This window comes from Cervus canadensis, chromosome 28 (genome assembly GCF_019320065.1).
Source record: "Cervus canadensis isolate Bull #8, Minnesota chromosome 28, ASM1932006v1, whole genome shotgun sequence".
Classification (NCBI taxonomy): Eukaryota; Metazoa; Chordata; class Mammalia; order Artiodactyla; family Cervidae; genus Cervus; species Cervus canadensis.
The window spans coordinates 31761151-31778613 of record NC_057413.1 but is presented as its reverse complement, the minus strand read 5'-3'; the positions used below and the strand labels follow the sequence as shown (position 1 = coordinate 31778613).

The window sequence follows — 17463 nt, the reverse complement described above, 5'->3', positions numbered from 1 at the left end:
GCTCTCACCCCGACGCCGGCCCGCGCTCCCCGGCCGCCCGCCGCGCGCAGGCGCCCGCCCGGTTCGCCGCCCACATGACCCCCGACCCCCAGGCGCCGGCAGCAACTCGCCGCTCACGCCCTCTGCGCGCCGCCGACCCTCGTAGAGGCTCGGCTAAGCTCTCCGCCCGGCGCCTGCGCCGAGTTCTGCGAGAAGGCCGTGGAGCCGCCCGGGAGCTGCCCCGCGCGGCCGAGCGAAGGCTGCCTGAGTCGGGGCACCGTGAGGGCGGGGGCGGGCGGGCGCCTCCCCGGGCCGCTACTCTGGGGCTGCACAACCGCGAGCGGGATGGCGGTTGTGCTTGTGGTTCCACTCCGTGGCTGTGGGCAGGTCGGTTTCGGTGGCTTCCCGCGCGCGGCGGTCGCCGCCATTTCCTCAGCGCCCCCCGCCGCCCCGCTTCCTGGAAGCCGCTGCGCGCGCGGGCTGCGCGGTGGGCGTCTCGCCCCGGTGACGCGCGGAGAGACCGGGAGACCGGCGGTTGGACCTCACGTGCGAGTTACCCCGGAGAGGTGGGGACGGGGTAGCCCGGGCGTTAGGGCCGCGCCCTGAGGGCTGCGGTGTGGGTAGCCCCCCGGGGCCGGCCAGGCAAACACCCTCCCCTCCCCGCCGCGGAAGGGCGGGCCGCAAGGGGGCTCTGGGGCGGGAGGTTCGCTCTTCACTCACAAGGCTTTTCAGAGGAGCGATGGGATTTCTCTGTGTTTAGATAGCTGTCGCAGTGCTTATGCCTCATCTGGTAAAGAATCCGCCAGCAATGTGGGACACCTGGATTCAATCCCTGGGTTGGGAAGATCCCCTGGAGAAGGGAAAGGCTACCCACTCCACTATTATGGCATGGACTGCCACAAAGAGTCAGACTGAGCGACTTTCACTTCACTAAGTAAGGGGCTTCCCCATATTTAAGGGGCTTCCCTCATAGCTCAGTCGGTAAAGAATCTGCCTGTAAAGCAGGAGACCCAGGTTCGATTCTTGGGTTGGGAAGATCCTCTGGAGAAGAAAATGGCAACCCACTCCAGTATTCCTTCCTGGAGAAACCCATGGACAGAGGAGCCTGGCAGTCTGCAGCCGATGGGATTGCAAGAGTCGGACACGATTTAGGGACTAAACCACCATGCAGTCCTTAGGGGAATGGATCAGGTAGAAGAAAGACTGGTTCTGAGTGGGTTATGATAGACAGCAGGAGAGATGGATGTGGTCAACAGCCCAGTCGGGGGTCACTGAACACCTTGTCCTGAGAGGACCGGTCTTGTAGGTACAGGACAGGGGTGGAGGTGAGAGGAATAGCGGGGGAGGGGAAACACCGCGTCTCTGGAGGCTTCTCTCAGGAAGCAGAGTAAACATCTGGCGGTCATCAGGGAGAGCCTTTGGGTAAGGTGAGTTTTGTTTTGAACATTCCAGAGCGCTTAGTCTGACACTTGGGCCATTTAACAGATGGGGAAGCTGAACCACTGGACTTAAGCATCAAGTTAATGGGCATGTCTGAACTTGCAGTTGTTGGAATCGGAGCCCCAGCTTGAATTCTGTTCCAGTCTGTTATTCTTGCAACTTCAGGCAGTTACCTCATCTAAAAGTTAGGAGACCACAGTGGGAGGTTCACTGGAGACGTAGATCGCAGAGGGTTGTTGTTGTTCAGTCCCTAAGTCATGCCCCAGTCTTTATGACCACATGTACTGAGGCCTGACACCAGGCTTCCCTGTCCTTCCCTGTCTCCCTGAGTTTACTCAAATTCATGTCCATTGGGTCAGTGATGTCTTTCAACCATCTCACCCTCTGTAGCCCCGTTCTCCTTCATCATATCCTCAATCTTTCCCAGCATCAGGATCTTTTCCAATGAGTCAGGTCTTTACATCAGGTGGCCAAAGTATTGGATCTTCAGCATCAGCATCAGTCCTTCCAAGGAATATTCAGGGTTGATTTCCTTTAAGATTGAGTGGATTGATTTCCTTGCTGTCCAAGGGACTCTCAGGAGTCTTCTGTAACACTACAGTTCAAAAGCATCAATTCTTTGGTGCTTAGCCTTCTTTATGGTCCAACTCTCATATCCGTACATTCCTTCTGGAAAAAGCATAGCTTTGACTATAGGGAGGGACTTTTGTCTGCAAAGCTCTCTAGGCTGGTCATAGCTTTTCTTCCAAGGAGCCAGAGTCTTTAAGTTTCACAGCTGCAGTCACCATCCGCAATGATTTAGGAGCCCAAGAAAATAAATTCTGCCACTGTTCTCATTTTTGCCCCATCTATTTGCCATGAAGCGATGGGACCAGATACCATGATCTTAGTTTTTGAATGCTGAGTTTTAAGCCAGATATTTGAGAAGGGCGGAGGTTTCAAATATGTCCCCACTAGGGTGGGAAGACTAGGTCACACGGGAAGAAAGGAGCCCAAAGGTGCAGACAGTGCCCACAGGTGCTGGCTTTTCAGACTGTTAGTCCAGCTGTCTAGTTCGCTCAGACTTGGAAGTGTTGGTTTCCCACTTTGGGAAGCCGCAGGCTGGAGGGGCGTATTCAGGGATGAACTTAGAAGTGTAAAATCACTGGCTTCTGGGTCTTTGAGGGTGTCAGTGCTCCTTTTCTTGCAGTTGTGGCTGCCTTTGGGGGCTGGCCACTGGGACAGCTGAGTTGGAATTAGACTAAGAATTGGTCTTGATCTGATTGAGCCCTCACACCCTGAACCCACACATGCTTTCAAGAATCATTCCCCCCTGGCAGATGGTAGCTGGTTTAGAGCAGGGACTCTGCCTTGTTCATTCCAGACTCCCTCATGGTTAGGTGCTGTGTTTGGCAAATTGGAATGATGCACTTTGTATCTGCAGAACTGATCATCGTTTAAGTCTTTAGGAAAATTATCTTGAGTTTCCAGGGGCTTACAGCTGGAGGTGGGAGCAGAAAATGATGCAATTCCCAGAGTAAATTTTAAAAATTTAAGTCTTAAAAAATAAATAAAAATTTAAATCTGAAAACTTGGTTGTATCTTTACAAGTTTATTTCATACTTATCTTTTGTATACCTGCTCATCTCCTAATTGTGCAAGAGTTTCAGCTGTCCTTTAAAATAATATTTGTGATAAAAGGAATATTTGAGTGAATTCTAGTAAATCAGACATTTCCATGATATCTTTTTAACCAGTTGATGAAAGAGTAGGTAAAAGTCATGTTTCCATTTTTCATTAGAAATCATTTCTTACATCCAAACAGCATTAAATAGTGTAATTTTATAGTTATACCCGTAGTGCTAAAGCACTTTTTCTTTTTTCGATAATGCATTTATTTTGCCTCTAACAGTAGATGGGTTGTTTATCATTGTTTTGTTTTGAGGTTTCTTTTGGTTTTGGTTTTTTTTTGTTGTTGTTGTTGTTGTCATTGTTATAGCATTATTGGGTTTTATTATGGTAAAAACTTTAATTGAAATATAGTTTCTTTACAGTGTTTCAGGCATAGGGGGTGCCTGTTGACAAACATTGTGTAGCATTTATGAATTTTTTAATTCTAATATTTTTAAACCTTCCAAGGGAAATTGTTTTAGAAATTTGTCAAAGTAGAAAGCGGAAAAACTCCTTTTGCCATTCTGTTTTCTATCCTAGCAGTGTGTAGGTTTTTTTTTTTTCTTTTTTTTTCCAGTAGTAACCTTTTAAGATCCTTTTCCAATAAATAATAAGTTATTTTCATGCTTTTGTCATGTGTTATTACTCCTGTAGACTATTGTTTTTTTGTCATTAGTTTTATTGAGGTATAATTTATGTATAACACAATACACATTTTAATAGAGTTTTGACAAATGTATACAATCCTTATAACCAGCAACCCAACCAAGATTTCTGCTATCCCAAGGATTCCCTTTTCTCTTTTGTGGCACTGGCTACTTCCCATCTGCAGCCTTAGGTAGCCAAGGATTTTCTTTCCCCTACAGATTATATTTGTCTTTTTTATTGTATTTCTGGAGTCCACATGCCAGCAATAGCAAACTCCTCTGTACAGGGCCAGTTAAAAGCATACAGTGTGTGCTCCATTCTGTCTGACTTCTCAGTCTTTAAGATTATCCTTAATGACTATGTTGATTGTGTATTTTGTTGGTAATTCATTCCTTTTATTTTTTTAAATTGTGGTAAATGATACAAAACTAAATGTTGCCATTTCTAACCATTCTTCTGTGTCCACTTCAGTGGCATTAATTATATTCCATTGTTGTGCAACCATCACCTCTATTTCCAAAGCTTTTTCATAACCCCAAATAAACTCTATAGCTTTTAAGCAGTGACTACCCACTCTCCTACCCCCTCAGCCTGGTAGCCTCTAATCTACTTTGCTTCTATGAGTTTGCCTCTTCTAGACATTTCAGATGAGTTGCATCATACAATATTTGTCCTTTTGTGTCTGGCTTATTTCACTAAGCAGTGTTTTCAAAGTTCATGTTGTTGTATCTATCAGCATCTTCCTTTTGACTGAGTAATTTTCCATTGAATAGACATACTTTGTATGAACATAGGTTTTCAGTTCTCTTGAGTGTATACCTAGAAGAGGAATTGCTGGATAAGATGGAAATTCGAAATTTGACTTTTTGTGGACTCACAAGGCTGTTTTCTATAGGGCTGTACCATTTTACATTGCTACCTGCATTGGACAAGGGTTCCAGTTTCTCCCCATCCACTCCAACACTTGTTATTATAGCCATCTTAGTAGGTGTGGAAGGACTATTGGTTTTTCATAAGATACATAAGCAAAGACTGTTGCTACAAACTTGGTAGGGGAATTAATGAGTGTAATTGTGTATGTTCCAGGAGGATGGACTGAGGCAAGTTCTGGAGGAGATGAAAGCCTTAGATGAGCAAAACCTACCTGATGTGTAAGTTGGTAAGTTGATATTTTAAAGCAGTTTAAGAAATATGATATTGATGTCAGATCATCTTAACATTAGTTTTTAGATATGATTTGTTTGTGTTTTTTTTTTTTTTAATTCTCTGTGAGCCTGGTCATACCCTAGCTATACAGAAGTAGAAGGATTTGTGTTAATGATTGTTATGTCTCTGGGGACGAAATAGTGCTTGGCACATGGTAGATTTTCAATAAATACTTCTTGTTTGACTGGTGTGACTTGAAAGGAATTAGGGTAGATCCAAAAGAGATGATCCAGGAGCAAGTAACAGAGCTGATGAGTACAGTGCATTGTTTCCACTGCTTGTTTTCATCAGGTGAGGCCTTAGTGGGCTTAAAGGGAGAACAGGCAGCTTGCAAATTTAGCAGGAGTATCAGCGACTTGTGAAAGCTTGACTGAAGTTGGCTGGGAACTCGTGCTGCAGAACACTACAGCTTGGTAGGCTAGAGGGTTCTGGAGTTGCAGACTGTCTAGAGCCATGCATGGTAGTTGGCACTGGGGAGAATTTGAGCTGAATGACAAACCTCAGAGGACCTGTGATTGGGTGAAGAATGAGACAGAAGAGTACTGACTGCTGGAGGGAAAATGAGTTATTGAGAGCTCATCCTGGAGAGAAGTATGTCTGCAACTTGAGATTTCGTCCCTGGCCTTGTTTGGTAGTGTTTTCATCAGTTAGTTGGGCATAGAAATCGGTAGCATGTTGTTAGGGTGTGTGGAGTACACAGAAGAGTAGGAACACTTTGCAGTGACTGTGTTACTGATGATGAGGAACTGATGTGCAAGAGGTCTGCGGTAAATGTAAGGGAAATGGAAAGTCGTGCACTCAGGTTCCCAAGTCCTTCATTTGTTCCTGCAACTCAGCAGTTATGAGCTGATAAAGGGCTCTGGTGTTTCAGTTGTAAACAGCAGAATCAAGAGGTTTGCCCCCATGGCCCTCAACAGTGTCATGCGGAAGGCAGGTGTTAAATGCAGGTAAAGCGGGTCAGAGTACCTGCTGTGAAGGAAAACACCATACTGGGAGGAGAGTCATGCACTGAAAATATTGGTAGATTGTGATATCTGGGAAATTCTTGCCGAGGAATAGACTCTTCAGCTGGAGCCTGAAGAAGCGGGTTTTAGCGAGGAAGTAACTGTGGGCAGAGAGCATTCTAGTTAGAGGAAACAGCATGTGCGAAGGCCCTGAGTCTTGAAAGAGGATGGGATGCCCAGGGACCTGGGCCTTCCCAAAGGCCAGTGTGGCTGGAACTTAGTGAGCAGGCCGAGAGCAACACCAGGGGAGATTTCTAAGCATGTGGGGCAGGTGGTGGCATGTTTGTGTTCTAAGGTCATCTAAGGACGACCCTGGCCCCATGTGGATAGGGGACGGTGGGATCGAGAGGGAGGATGGTGGTCATGCAGCTGACAGGAGAGGTGAGCCAGACCAGCGGGAAGGAGAACAGTTTACACAGCTGTTTAGGAGGTGACTGAACAGGCCTTGGTCCTGTAAGGGAATGATTTTCCTCTGTTCGTACCATGGGGAAAATCAGGATCTAAAATTCTGTGCCCTATCCTCCTAGTTTGGTTCAGGGCAGGACACCACTATTATCAGTTTCTGGTTAAAATTCTTTGTCAGAAGAAATATATTCCTATTTCATTGCTCACATGGAAATGTGAATTTTTTAAGGAAGTTCTTGTGTGCTGAATCAAGTACTTTGATGTTAAGTTGGGTGTATTTTATTTGTGCTATTCATTATAATCAAGAGCACATTGTAAGCAGTGTGGAGAATAAATCTAACGTTTCTAGAATGGCAGAAGTATCTAGAACTGATCTAGAAGACATGGTACATCTATGTACGTGGTACAGATCTAGAAGACACGGGACATATATTTTGCCTCTATTTTCAGGGTCTAGAGCAGGCACATACATTTTGTATTTATCTGTTCCTTTTAACACTCTAAAGTAGATATCTATTAATTCTGTACATCTGGTTTTGTTTTGTTTTGTTTTCTTTTTTTTTTTTTCCAATTGTGGTTAAGATACACACCAGATAGCTCAGTGGTACAGAATCTGACTGCCAACACAGGAGATGCATTCCCTGGGTCGGGAAGATCCCCTGGAGAAGGAACTGGTGACCCACCCCAGTTCTCTTTCCTGGAAAATTCCAAGGACAGAGTAGTCTGGCAGGATACAGTCCATGGTGTCAAAAAGAGGCGGACGTGACTGAGTGACTGAGAGCACAGACCAATCAGTGTATTCTAAACATTCATAGTGTCATATAGCTATCACCACCACCACCTTCTTCAGAAGGCTTCATTTTGCAAAACTGAAACACCACACCCAGTAAACAATTGCACATCTGATTGGAAAGGGTGATGCTTGTCTGATATCTCAGGAGACACATATTTTATACGGTAAAGCCAAGATTTTCTCCCTCTCTGTTTAAAGGACCCTAAAGTACAAACATGCCCAGAGTTGAAGATAAAGAACTATTTCTTGGATGAGTGGAGAAGCACTTGACTTTAGAGTCCTTTGCTCACTTTCTGGGAATGAGGATTTGAAAGTATTGATATCATAGAAAGAGGACTTCGTAGGATGAGAGCATGATGTGAGGCCATAATCTGATGCACCGTGATATTTGATCTCTTATCCCATCATGAAAAAGGGATTCTAAAAAGTGAGGCAAAGATTGTCTTTTGGAAACAATGGAAATTCATCAGTGTACAAAACCCAATGTGCCACATGGCTAAACAAGAGAGTGGGAGTATGATCATAGGCAAATTAGGTATGTATGTATTTATTTATTTATTTAACTAAAGTTTGTGCACACAGCTTGCAGGATCCTAGTTCCCTGACCAGGGATTGCACCTGTGCCCTGAGCAGTGAAAGTGCAGTGTCTTAAATATTGGACCGCCAGGGAATTCCCTGACCCTTTTCTATTTTATCCAATTAGCAAAAGCTCTGATGTGGAGGCAGGTAGGTTTACTACTAACACAAATGGCTAACAAGCATGGCCTCAGTTGTTAGCTGGCTTTGAAAATGTGACTTGTTCTCAGTAGACATTCTTTTCCTTAAATGTTTTACCAGGAATAACGCAAAGTCAGGAGGACGGGGTGATTTGGTCCCAGCCATCAAGTTTCAACACTGTTCTTTGCTAAGAAGTCAGCGCTGCGCCGGAGCCTGCCTGTGAGCTTCTGTGTTTGCGGGGGTGGCAGGAAGCAGAGGGGGTTCCCGTCCCAGGGGGTGTCAGAACTTCTTGGCGATGTCTCTCTTCTATGAGCATTTTGAATTTTCTCTTTGTTTCCTTTTAAACGTTTTTTATCATGGAAAGTTGCAGTATTCTTAAACTAGGGAGTAATATTACAGCCCCCCATGGAGCCATCATATAGGTCAAATAGTTCTTCACATTTCGCCATAATTGCTTCGTCTTGTTTTATGTGTCTAGGCTAAACATTAGGCACTTTACCGCTGAATAGTTTTGTGTGCATCTTTAAGAAATAAGGCCCTCTGGGGCCTTTTCTCACTGTATAGTTGACCTGTGACCACTGTGTAACTCTCCTGTCTGGAGCAGTGGCCGTCCCTTCACAGCATCCATCCAGTCTGCTCCCCTTTTCCCTGTTGTCCCGAAGGTGTCCCCTTGCAGTGGTTTGTCTGCCTCCGGAACCAAATCAAATCCACGTGTTACCTTCTGGTGGTTCAGTCCTAAGCCTCTCCTGATCAAGACAACTTCTGATCCAATGCGGTATTAATGTTCCAGGCATGACCGGCTGCTTCGGATTAGAGCCCTCAGGTGGGGTTATGGCAGTGTCTTGCCAAGGCCTTTACGATTTCACATGTCTGCTGAAGAGATAAGTTAGCACTCTTGTTCAAATCTGTAAAGTCGGAAACTGGCTGAGCTTCTGGCTCAGCTTCTACAGTAGTATTTATAGTACTTGTCTTTTTGTTTGAACCTTTGATTTTCAGTAGTTTTTGGTCTGTTTGAGAATGGTAGTAGTAATTCTAAATGCTGTATGGAAAAATACTATTAACAAAATAAAGGGTCCCGTTATGTTAGTTGCTAGAGATCCATCAGTAGGGTGCAAAACTGGCATCATTATTTGGAAATTTTTCATAAAATATGTGTGTGTACATACTTTGCTTGGGGCTTGCCAGGTGGCACTTGTGGTAAAGAACTTGCCTGGCAATGTAGGAGACGTAAGTGATGCGAGTTTGATCCCTGGGTAGGGAAGATCCCCTGGAGGAGGGCTTGGCAACCCACTCCAGTATTCTTGCCTGGAGAATCCCATGGACGAGGACCCTGGTAGGCTACAGTCCATACAGTCACAGAGAGTCGGACACGACTGAAGAGACTCAGCAGGCACACACATACTTTGCTTATCTTTGTGAATATGTGTGATAAATTCTTGATTTGTTCAGTCACTGAGGCACAATATTTAAAGACACAGGATTGAAGGCAAGGAGACTTGGTGGAAATATTGGCTCTGCTTCTGTGAGATCCTAGGCAGGAGGCTCCATCTCTCCCTGTGCCTAAATTCCCTCATTTGCAAAGTGAAAGTCATAGCATCTGCTGCAGTGACTTCAGACACTAACTCCCTAGTTAGACCAAACTTCATAGGTTAAGACTGCCCTCACTTCAGACACCAGCCATGGTTTGGGTGTTCCCAGGGCCACTCTCCCTTCTGACCACCTGGCTGCAAATTCAGAGGTTCCCACTCTCCCCTCAGGTTTGAGGCTTTCAGCCTCTTGACATCATTGCAGAGAGGAGAGGGGACCAGAAGTAGGGCTCCGTCATCTGTGATTCAGTCCGTCATAGTTTGATCCATCGATTCACCTGTGTCCTGACATCCAGACTTGTGCGAGCTTCCCTGGTTGACACCACATCATGTGCATTGTTCCACGGCAGTGTGCCGGGAGGGTGGTGTGTCCTGATTCCTCGGGGAGGGGTAGTCAAAGCTTCATATCTGGGACCCTCCCAGACCTCACCCTGGGTGTCTCTTCCTTTGGCTGGTTCTCATTTGTATTCCTTTCACTACAGTACAACAGTGGACGTCAGGGCAGTGCTTTCCTGGGTCCTGAGAGTCGTTCTGGCAAAGTATCAAACCTGAGGGAGGGGTGTATGTGTGTATGTATGCACGCGCATGCTTTGCTAGTGAAGGTTATGAAGATGTTTTTCTGTACAGTCTTCTCGGAGTTATCTTGTTTTATTTTTCACAGAGATATCCATGGTACTGAAATAGATTTTTGTGAATAATGTATGAGCCAAGTTGCATGTCTGGTGTTGGCGGGGAAGGGGCGGGGCTTTCTTTTGTCTTAGTTTGTCCTTGTACCTTTTTCATACTGTTTAAATGATTATAATTTTGTAGTACTTCTTCAGTAAGTTTTCCCATTTTGTTCTTCTTTCTCAAGTGTCTTGACTATTTTTGGCTTTTTGCATTTCCATGTAAATTTTAGCCTTATTTGTCAAGTTTGATATTTTTGAACAATTGGAGTTTTGATTGAGAATGACTTGGATCTGTAGATCAGTTAAAATTATTGTAATATTGAATCGTCCAGTCCTTGAAAGTATCATTATTAGGTACCACTGTGCAGAATGACCAATACCTACTGTTCTAGGTACCAGTGCTTGGTTCATAAGAGGCAATCGATAATATTTGTAGTTTGAATGAATGGTCATAGGAAAGATGCATGTGGGCATCTGTGCTGTTTTTGAAAGGCTTAGTGTACAGTTTCTGCAAGTTTATTTTCTTACAGCTTTGTCAAATGGCCATCTTTATGTCTCCAGGTGGACTGGTTCAATGGTTACAAAATGTCCCTTGCTACCTACATGAGGTCATTGGCAGGAGACCATGGTTTGGACATCACACAGGATGTGAAACCTCCAAAAAGCCTATATATAGAAGTAAGTATACCTTTAAAAAAAATGGGTGTTTGCTTAATGCTTAGAGTGTGCTTACTTTTGTCCAAAGGAGGGGATATAGGAATATATACTAGTGTATATAGCCATATAACTTGGAGACACCATAGGTTTGGTTTCTGACTCACAATAAGGTGAAATTTCACTGAAACATGTCACACAAATCTTTTGGTTTCCCCGCGCATGTAAAACATGCTTACACTCATCTATTGAGTATGTCTCAGCATTATATACATATTTTATTGCTAAAAAATTCTGCTCTCTGACAATGCAGGGTTGACAGAAATCTTTAGTTTGTTAAAGAAAAAAAAAATCAGTATTAGAGAAGCACAATAAAGCAAAGCACAAACAAGAGAGGAAACATAAACCCAAGCCAAAACGTTTACCTGTAATGGGAATGGGATTGAACCATTAAAAATTTCTGGCGGTACCTGTTTATAAAGTTTTAACTTTAGAACGATGTAAGTATTTTACACATTGTTAAAAGAAAATGAAATCAAAGTGAAAAACCAACCCAAAACTCTCTTTGGCATCTCCTTCTGTTTCCTTGCTGTCCGTTCTGACCTATACATATATTCAGAGATTTGCCATTTTTCTTCCTCCCCATCAGAACTGGACAGTTTGAACTGCTAGAATGCCTCAGGAAAGAATGCTAAGCCTAACTACACAGAGAAGATGCAAACAGAGCCTAACGCTTACCTGAAGGTGCATGTGCAGTGCCCAGCTACATGATGGTTACTCCATAATAAAAAAGTAATGTAGATATTGTAAAACATCAGTTTTTCTTTTCAGGTGCGGTGTCTAAAAGACTACGGAGAATTTGAAGTTGAAGATGGTACTTCAGTGCTATTAAAAAAAAAACATAGCCAGGGATTTACTGTCTTAGAATACTTTAACTTTTTAAGAGTGTCAAATGATGGAAATGTTGGAATCAGTAGTAAATTAAATACCACCTTGGGATGATCATTTGTGTCATAGACATTAAGTTTATCATAAAATATCCTTTTATCCTTTGGCTAAAACCTTGAAGCAGAAAGGGACGATACAGTTGACCCTTGAACATCATGTAGGGATAATGGGTGTAGTCAGACTGCCCGCTCCCCACAGGCTCTAGACACACGGGCTTCCATTGTGGCAGCACGCAGACTTGGTAGTTGTGGTGTGTGGGCTCTGCGGCATGTGGATTCTAGAGTTTGTGGGCAGAAGCCTTCCTCTTGATGAGATTTTGTCTCTCAGGATCAATCTGTAAAACTGGGGTAACTTAAAAGCATCATCTACTCTAGTGGACATTAAGGGGCTTCTAACATGTCTTAGCACATCTGAAATAAGTTTTCTATAAAATCTGTGTTATAGATCACCCACACAATGTGAAATATTAATAGGGAAACATTTTCCTACCATACAGTCCTTTATTCTTGACTCTATGGGGCATGTTTCTCATTGCCCAGAAATGAGAATGAATGTCTTTAGTAGACATTGGAATAACTGTTCAGTGAACAACTCCATCGTTTTTATTTTTTTCCTTTTCTTTTTGGATTCCATAGCTGTAAGGCTTAAACATTCAGTTAAGTTAGCCACCAGCCCTTGGCCCATGGGTCTTCATGACTGGTTGGCAGGAGTTTCTTTGGCCGTGGGTCCCACGCGAGGCCTTTGAGCTTGTAGAGAACTGTCAGGCGCACGGTGCTGCTGAAACAGCATCCGCTTCCTTGAGCACTTACTCTACTCGCTTCTTCAGTTCCTTTCTAGAGTTCTCTACGCTGCACTTTCTAATGCACTGTTTTTCATTTTTACCCAAGTATCTATATCTGTCTAGTCTTTGAGTTTCCTTTGGTCACCTGTGAGCTTGAAAAGTCTTCCTGCCTCACTCCCTGCACCTCCCCGTACCAGAATTTAGTCAATGTGCCCTTGTGTGTTAAGCCTTGCTGTTTGGGAGGGAATGAGACCAGGAGATGCCATTCCAGCTCAGAATGAGAGCAGTGAGCTCTCAGGAGATACGGAGGATGAGCCTTAGCCGGGCACCACTGTCCTCACACACAGCGTGTGGCCAGCATTCTTGGGTTACAAAGACGTTTCATCCTTGAAGAATATGGGAGAAGCATTGCACTGTTAGAGGAATGACTGTTCAGACATAGATCCTCGAAGAGGTTTAGTGGAGAATACACTCCTTCCGCTTGCCTTCTTAGTGAACTGTTGCCGGCAATGATTTCTCTCTACACATATCTAGGTCAGGGACCATCATTGTCCTATTGTTCATAAATTCAACTCTTTAATCCTATGATTCGGTATTTGAATCTCACCTTCTTTCCCATGTAAAGAAATTATAAAAATGGAAGAAGTAAACAGTAGTCAGGAGAGTTTATTTGCCTCAATTCCAAAGACAAGCTATAAATTACAGTAGACTCTAACAATATTTTAAGTTTTCTCATTGAAGTGCTATAAAAACTTAAGTGATCACCTGTTGATTCTAAAAGTCTACTTTTGAAAGGTAATTTTCTTTGTTATGAACTTGGTTGCAAACTGTATCATGTTGTTAAAGAATAGAAAATAGTATTAAACCAGAAATTTAAATTTACACTTTCACATACCTGTGAATGGTTATTTTCATCTCCATCAGCTTTTTCTTGTTCTTCCTCTCATGTCATTTCTAAGTCTAGTTCTGCTGACAAATCTGTACGTTTTGTTAAAATTACCTAGAATATTTAGATAAAAGACAGAATATTTAAAACATAGATTTAAAACATTCCATCAAATGACAGCTTATACCAATCTTAATCTTCAGCTGAATATTTACTTCTTTAAGAAATACTTCCAATGATCTAAAACTTCAAGAAACCTTTTGGGAGACACCAGAATTCATCAGGTTACAGGCACACAAACATCTCAAAGATTCATTCATAAATTCATCCAAACATCAGTGAACAAAACAATCAGAAACCAAACAAAATTTCAAAATACTGGACAGACACATAAAGCCACAGTATCTTCTCATCTCTACTTCATAGCAGGACATTTATAACAACATGACAAGCTTCAACTGCAACATTATTCATGGTTTACAAAATTCCTGTTACTTTTTTTTCCTTTTTTGAATTCCTTAAATTGAAATGATTCTTTCCCAACAAATTATTTTTCACCTTTTAAGGCTCAGCCTGCTTTGTAAAGTTCTCCTTGATTATAGCTGTTTATTCCCCAGATAAACAGGTATCTCTTTCCTAAAGTTCCTTAGGACTTTATAGAGTTTTCAAGTGTATCTTCATCACCTGAATGTAAGTTATTTCTTCACATGTCTACCCTCTTGGCTCTTAGACTGCAGAGGACAAGCTCTTAAACATCACCCTGGTATACATAAGTCTTCAGTTCTTTTATTCAATAATTATTTGGGGGGGGTTCCTGCTCAGTACTAGACACTGGAGTTTAAAGAGAAATGTAGACAAAGGGGGTCAGGGATGGCTTTTCGAGAGAGACTGCCTGAGCGCAGACTTTGGCAGTTCACGGGAACAGCGGGCAGGAGAGGGAGCGCACAGAAGGCTGCAGCAAGACGGCGACAGAAGCGCACAGGAGAGGCTGAACATTTGTCCAGAGCGCAGGGACGGGTGAGGGGGCGTCAGCAGCAGCTCAGGATTCCAGAGCAAAGGACAGAAAGGGTGAGAGATGGAGAGTCAGGTGCAAGTCAGACTATGAAAGCATCACACGTCGCTGTAAGATGTCTACATATTAATGCGATTTGAGGAGTGGTTTATGGTCACATGTGCTTTTAAGACAGGTGACTGTAAACACTACAGGGGATGAATCTGACGGGCATACAAATAAATGGAGGCAGAAGAATCTGAAGGCATTAATAAAGAAAAAAAAAGGTGATGCAGGCCTATACTGGGGAATGGTTCCAGAAATATTTAGGATATAAAATGTTCTAGGTCAAGTACAGAATAAATCTATATGAAATCAATACATGTACAAATCCTGGGACCCTAAAGGAGTAGACATTGCTGGTTACTCTATAAAAGATAGCGACTGAGAAGAGACTGAGAATCTGCATGAACTGTCTGAAGTTGCTTCTATTTATTTCGTGGTTTTCCTATGTCACTTCTTCCAGTGTCGAAAGGATTCAGATAGGTGATTTATTTGAATTTGTGCTTCTTGGACCTACTAAGCTCACTGAGAAATAAGAGGAAACAAGTCACTTGTAGAGATGTAAGCACACACACACACACACAAACACTTTGAGTTGATAGCTTGTAGTCACTATTCTAGGAGATAACTGAGAATCTTGTAAACGCAAAGGGAAGTTCTATAGGTGAGGAAAGAAAAGAAAAACCAATAGGAGTGAAAAAAGAAACAGTGTATGATTTCTTTTTTTTTTTTTTCCTTTAAAATTTTGTTTGAGTTTATTGCTGTGTGAAATGATTTATTCCGGGTCTTTGAGGATAAAAAAGATTACATCTTACAAACTAAGACTTTATCTTCTAGTTGGAGAGATAAGACCAGTGCATAAACAAACATAAGAAAAACATTAAATATAGCAATAAACATAGGATTATATTTTACAGTAAATTCAGAAGAAGAAATTATTTCTGAAGATTTAATTCTTTTGAGTAAATCATTCTTGACTAGTCAGGATGCATGTGAAACTCTGCTAGGAACTAGAACATCAAAGATGAATTTGAAACAGTCTTGGCCTCAAGGTGGAGAAGATCTTGTTCTAGCGATAATCTGTGCTTAGTCGCTCAGTCCTGTCTGACTCTGTGACCCCACGGACTGCAGCCCGCCAGGCTCCTCTGTCCATGGGGTTCTCCAGGTTCGCATACTGGACCAGGTTGCCATTTCCTTCTCCAGGGCATCTTCCCCACTGAGGGATCAAACTCACATCTTCTGCACTGGCAGGCAGGTACTTTACCATCTGAGCCACCTACACTGAGATTGTGGAAAAGGTAACTGAAACAGTGTATGATTTCTTACTATAGCCCTGATTGTATGACCGATTGAAGGCATTAAATTAATTGGTATTCATGGACAACATGTATTAGATGTGGTTACTCAATAGACTGGGCATCCCAGTAGAATAAGAATTGCTTTTCTATATACTGCTTTTAAAAGATACAGCACTCCTTAAAACCAACATTCCTTCTGAACTATTAATTCATTACAAATAATAAAACAAGTTGATATATTAGATAGGTACACCTGAGGAGGTACTATGGAGCAATTTCCCATGCCTCCCATTATCACTGGGAAAGCCAAGTCTAAAATATATAATGTCATAGAAAACACAAGAAATATTTTAGCATTTGGCTTCAGAGGTGCTCCTGCAGCCATACTGAATATAATTTATAGCTAATACTTATGAATTCAAAGCTATGCAAAAATATGGCTACGAAGCCACATTTTGAGAAGGCAATCTCTAGATGTCTACCTAGGTCTCCCAACTAGATGCAAAATTCTAAATATAATCCTGCTACCCACTCTCAGGTATGCTACATGATAGACTAAATGAATTTACTTTCTCCTAACTCTCTTTGTCATGGATTCTCTTACTATGGTCAGAGGAAGTATGCAAACACCTTTCTAAGAAATACTGTTTGGCTGCAGGTTTCATAAAAGCAGTCAGCACACAGTAGGTTTTGCCACAACATCTAATTTTGGAAATGTCGGTGCCCAGGTGGCCCAGGGCTGAGTGCTCTGGGCTTCCTCACTGCCTTGTTTGCTTTCTCTGTGTTCTGGCACCTGAGACTTGCACAGCTGATGGAGCATGTGATTCCCTACCAGAAACATCACTCCAATATTCACCTTTTCTTTATCTATTAAGGTTGTCAAGGGAGTGTGTAATTTCCTCGGTTCTGTCTTGTCACAGCAAAAATTTGAAGCAACAGACGTTAAACCTCTCGGTGCGTCACCGCTCTCTGAATGTGTTACAGCTCCATGTTACAGCTCAGTTTTATTTGGAAAATACATCCTGGAGGTGTGAGGGCATGCCGACGCAAAAGACGCAAAGAGAAGAGAGGGTGAGAGAGAGACAGAGAGTCAGAGCGCACACGCATGGGGGAGACACCCCCGGCCCTTTGGTTCCTCTTTTTAGATGTTTTTTTCCTCCCCATGGGCTTCCCCATGTAAATTGGGCTAGCCAGGAGTACTGTTTGTTCTACCTGAGGTCCTCACTCTGGTCCTCGGACCTTGTTTTGTTCTATCTTTGTGGGCTCTACCCTTCCTTGTCTTTCAGCCACCGCCGTTCTGGACTCTTTTTTCCTTTTCTAACTACCTAACAAGGTCATCTGTGCCAATTTTGTGGATGCTGACTGATTTTTGGTCATTGGTTGTGAAATCAACAGACACTGATCATCAACTTGCAAATGCCTGGCTCTTTGACAAGTCTCATTACTGAGGCTCAAACTAGTAGAATCCCAATCTGAAAAATCTGAAAACAAAGTCTCCATTTATTAGAATGTGAGTAAGAATACAACTCTGACTACCTCCTACAAACTCTTATGTCAGAGAATCACTTCCACATCTTCCTCTCCCCTCAAACTCACTACTCCTTCACTGCTTATTGTATCTTACACGGCACTGCCATTCATGAAAAGATGCTAACTAGTGTGTCTCATTTTTTCTACTTTTTACTTTTCTAGTATGACTTACATTGATTCACTCAATCTGTTCCCTATTCTGTATTCCATAAGAAC

At 42.8% G+C, this 17463-nt stretch overlaps 1 protein-coding gene across 1 annotated transcript; it reads left to right on the top strand.

Annotated features, from left to right (window-relative positions):
* The first annotated feature begins 9 nt into the window (after positions 1–9).
* On the top strand, positions 10–11565 carry LOC122429467. Its single transcript, XM_043449795.1, has 6 exons — positions 10–545; positions 4804–4868; positions 7963–8061; positions 9911–9962; positions 10658–10774; positions 11400–11565. The coding sequence occupies exons 1-6, from the start codon at positions 75–77 to the stop codon at positions 11412–11414; spliced, it is 819 nt and encodes a 272-aa protein (XP_043305730.1). The 5' UTR covers positions 10–74; the 3' UTR covers positions 11415–11565.
* Positions 11566–17463: the final 5898 nt, after the last annotated feature.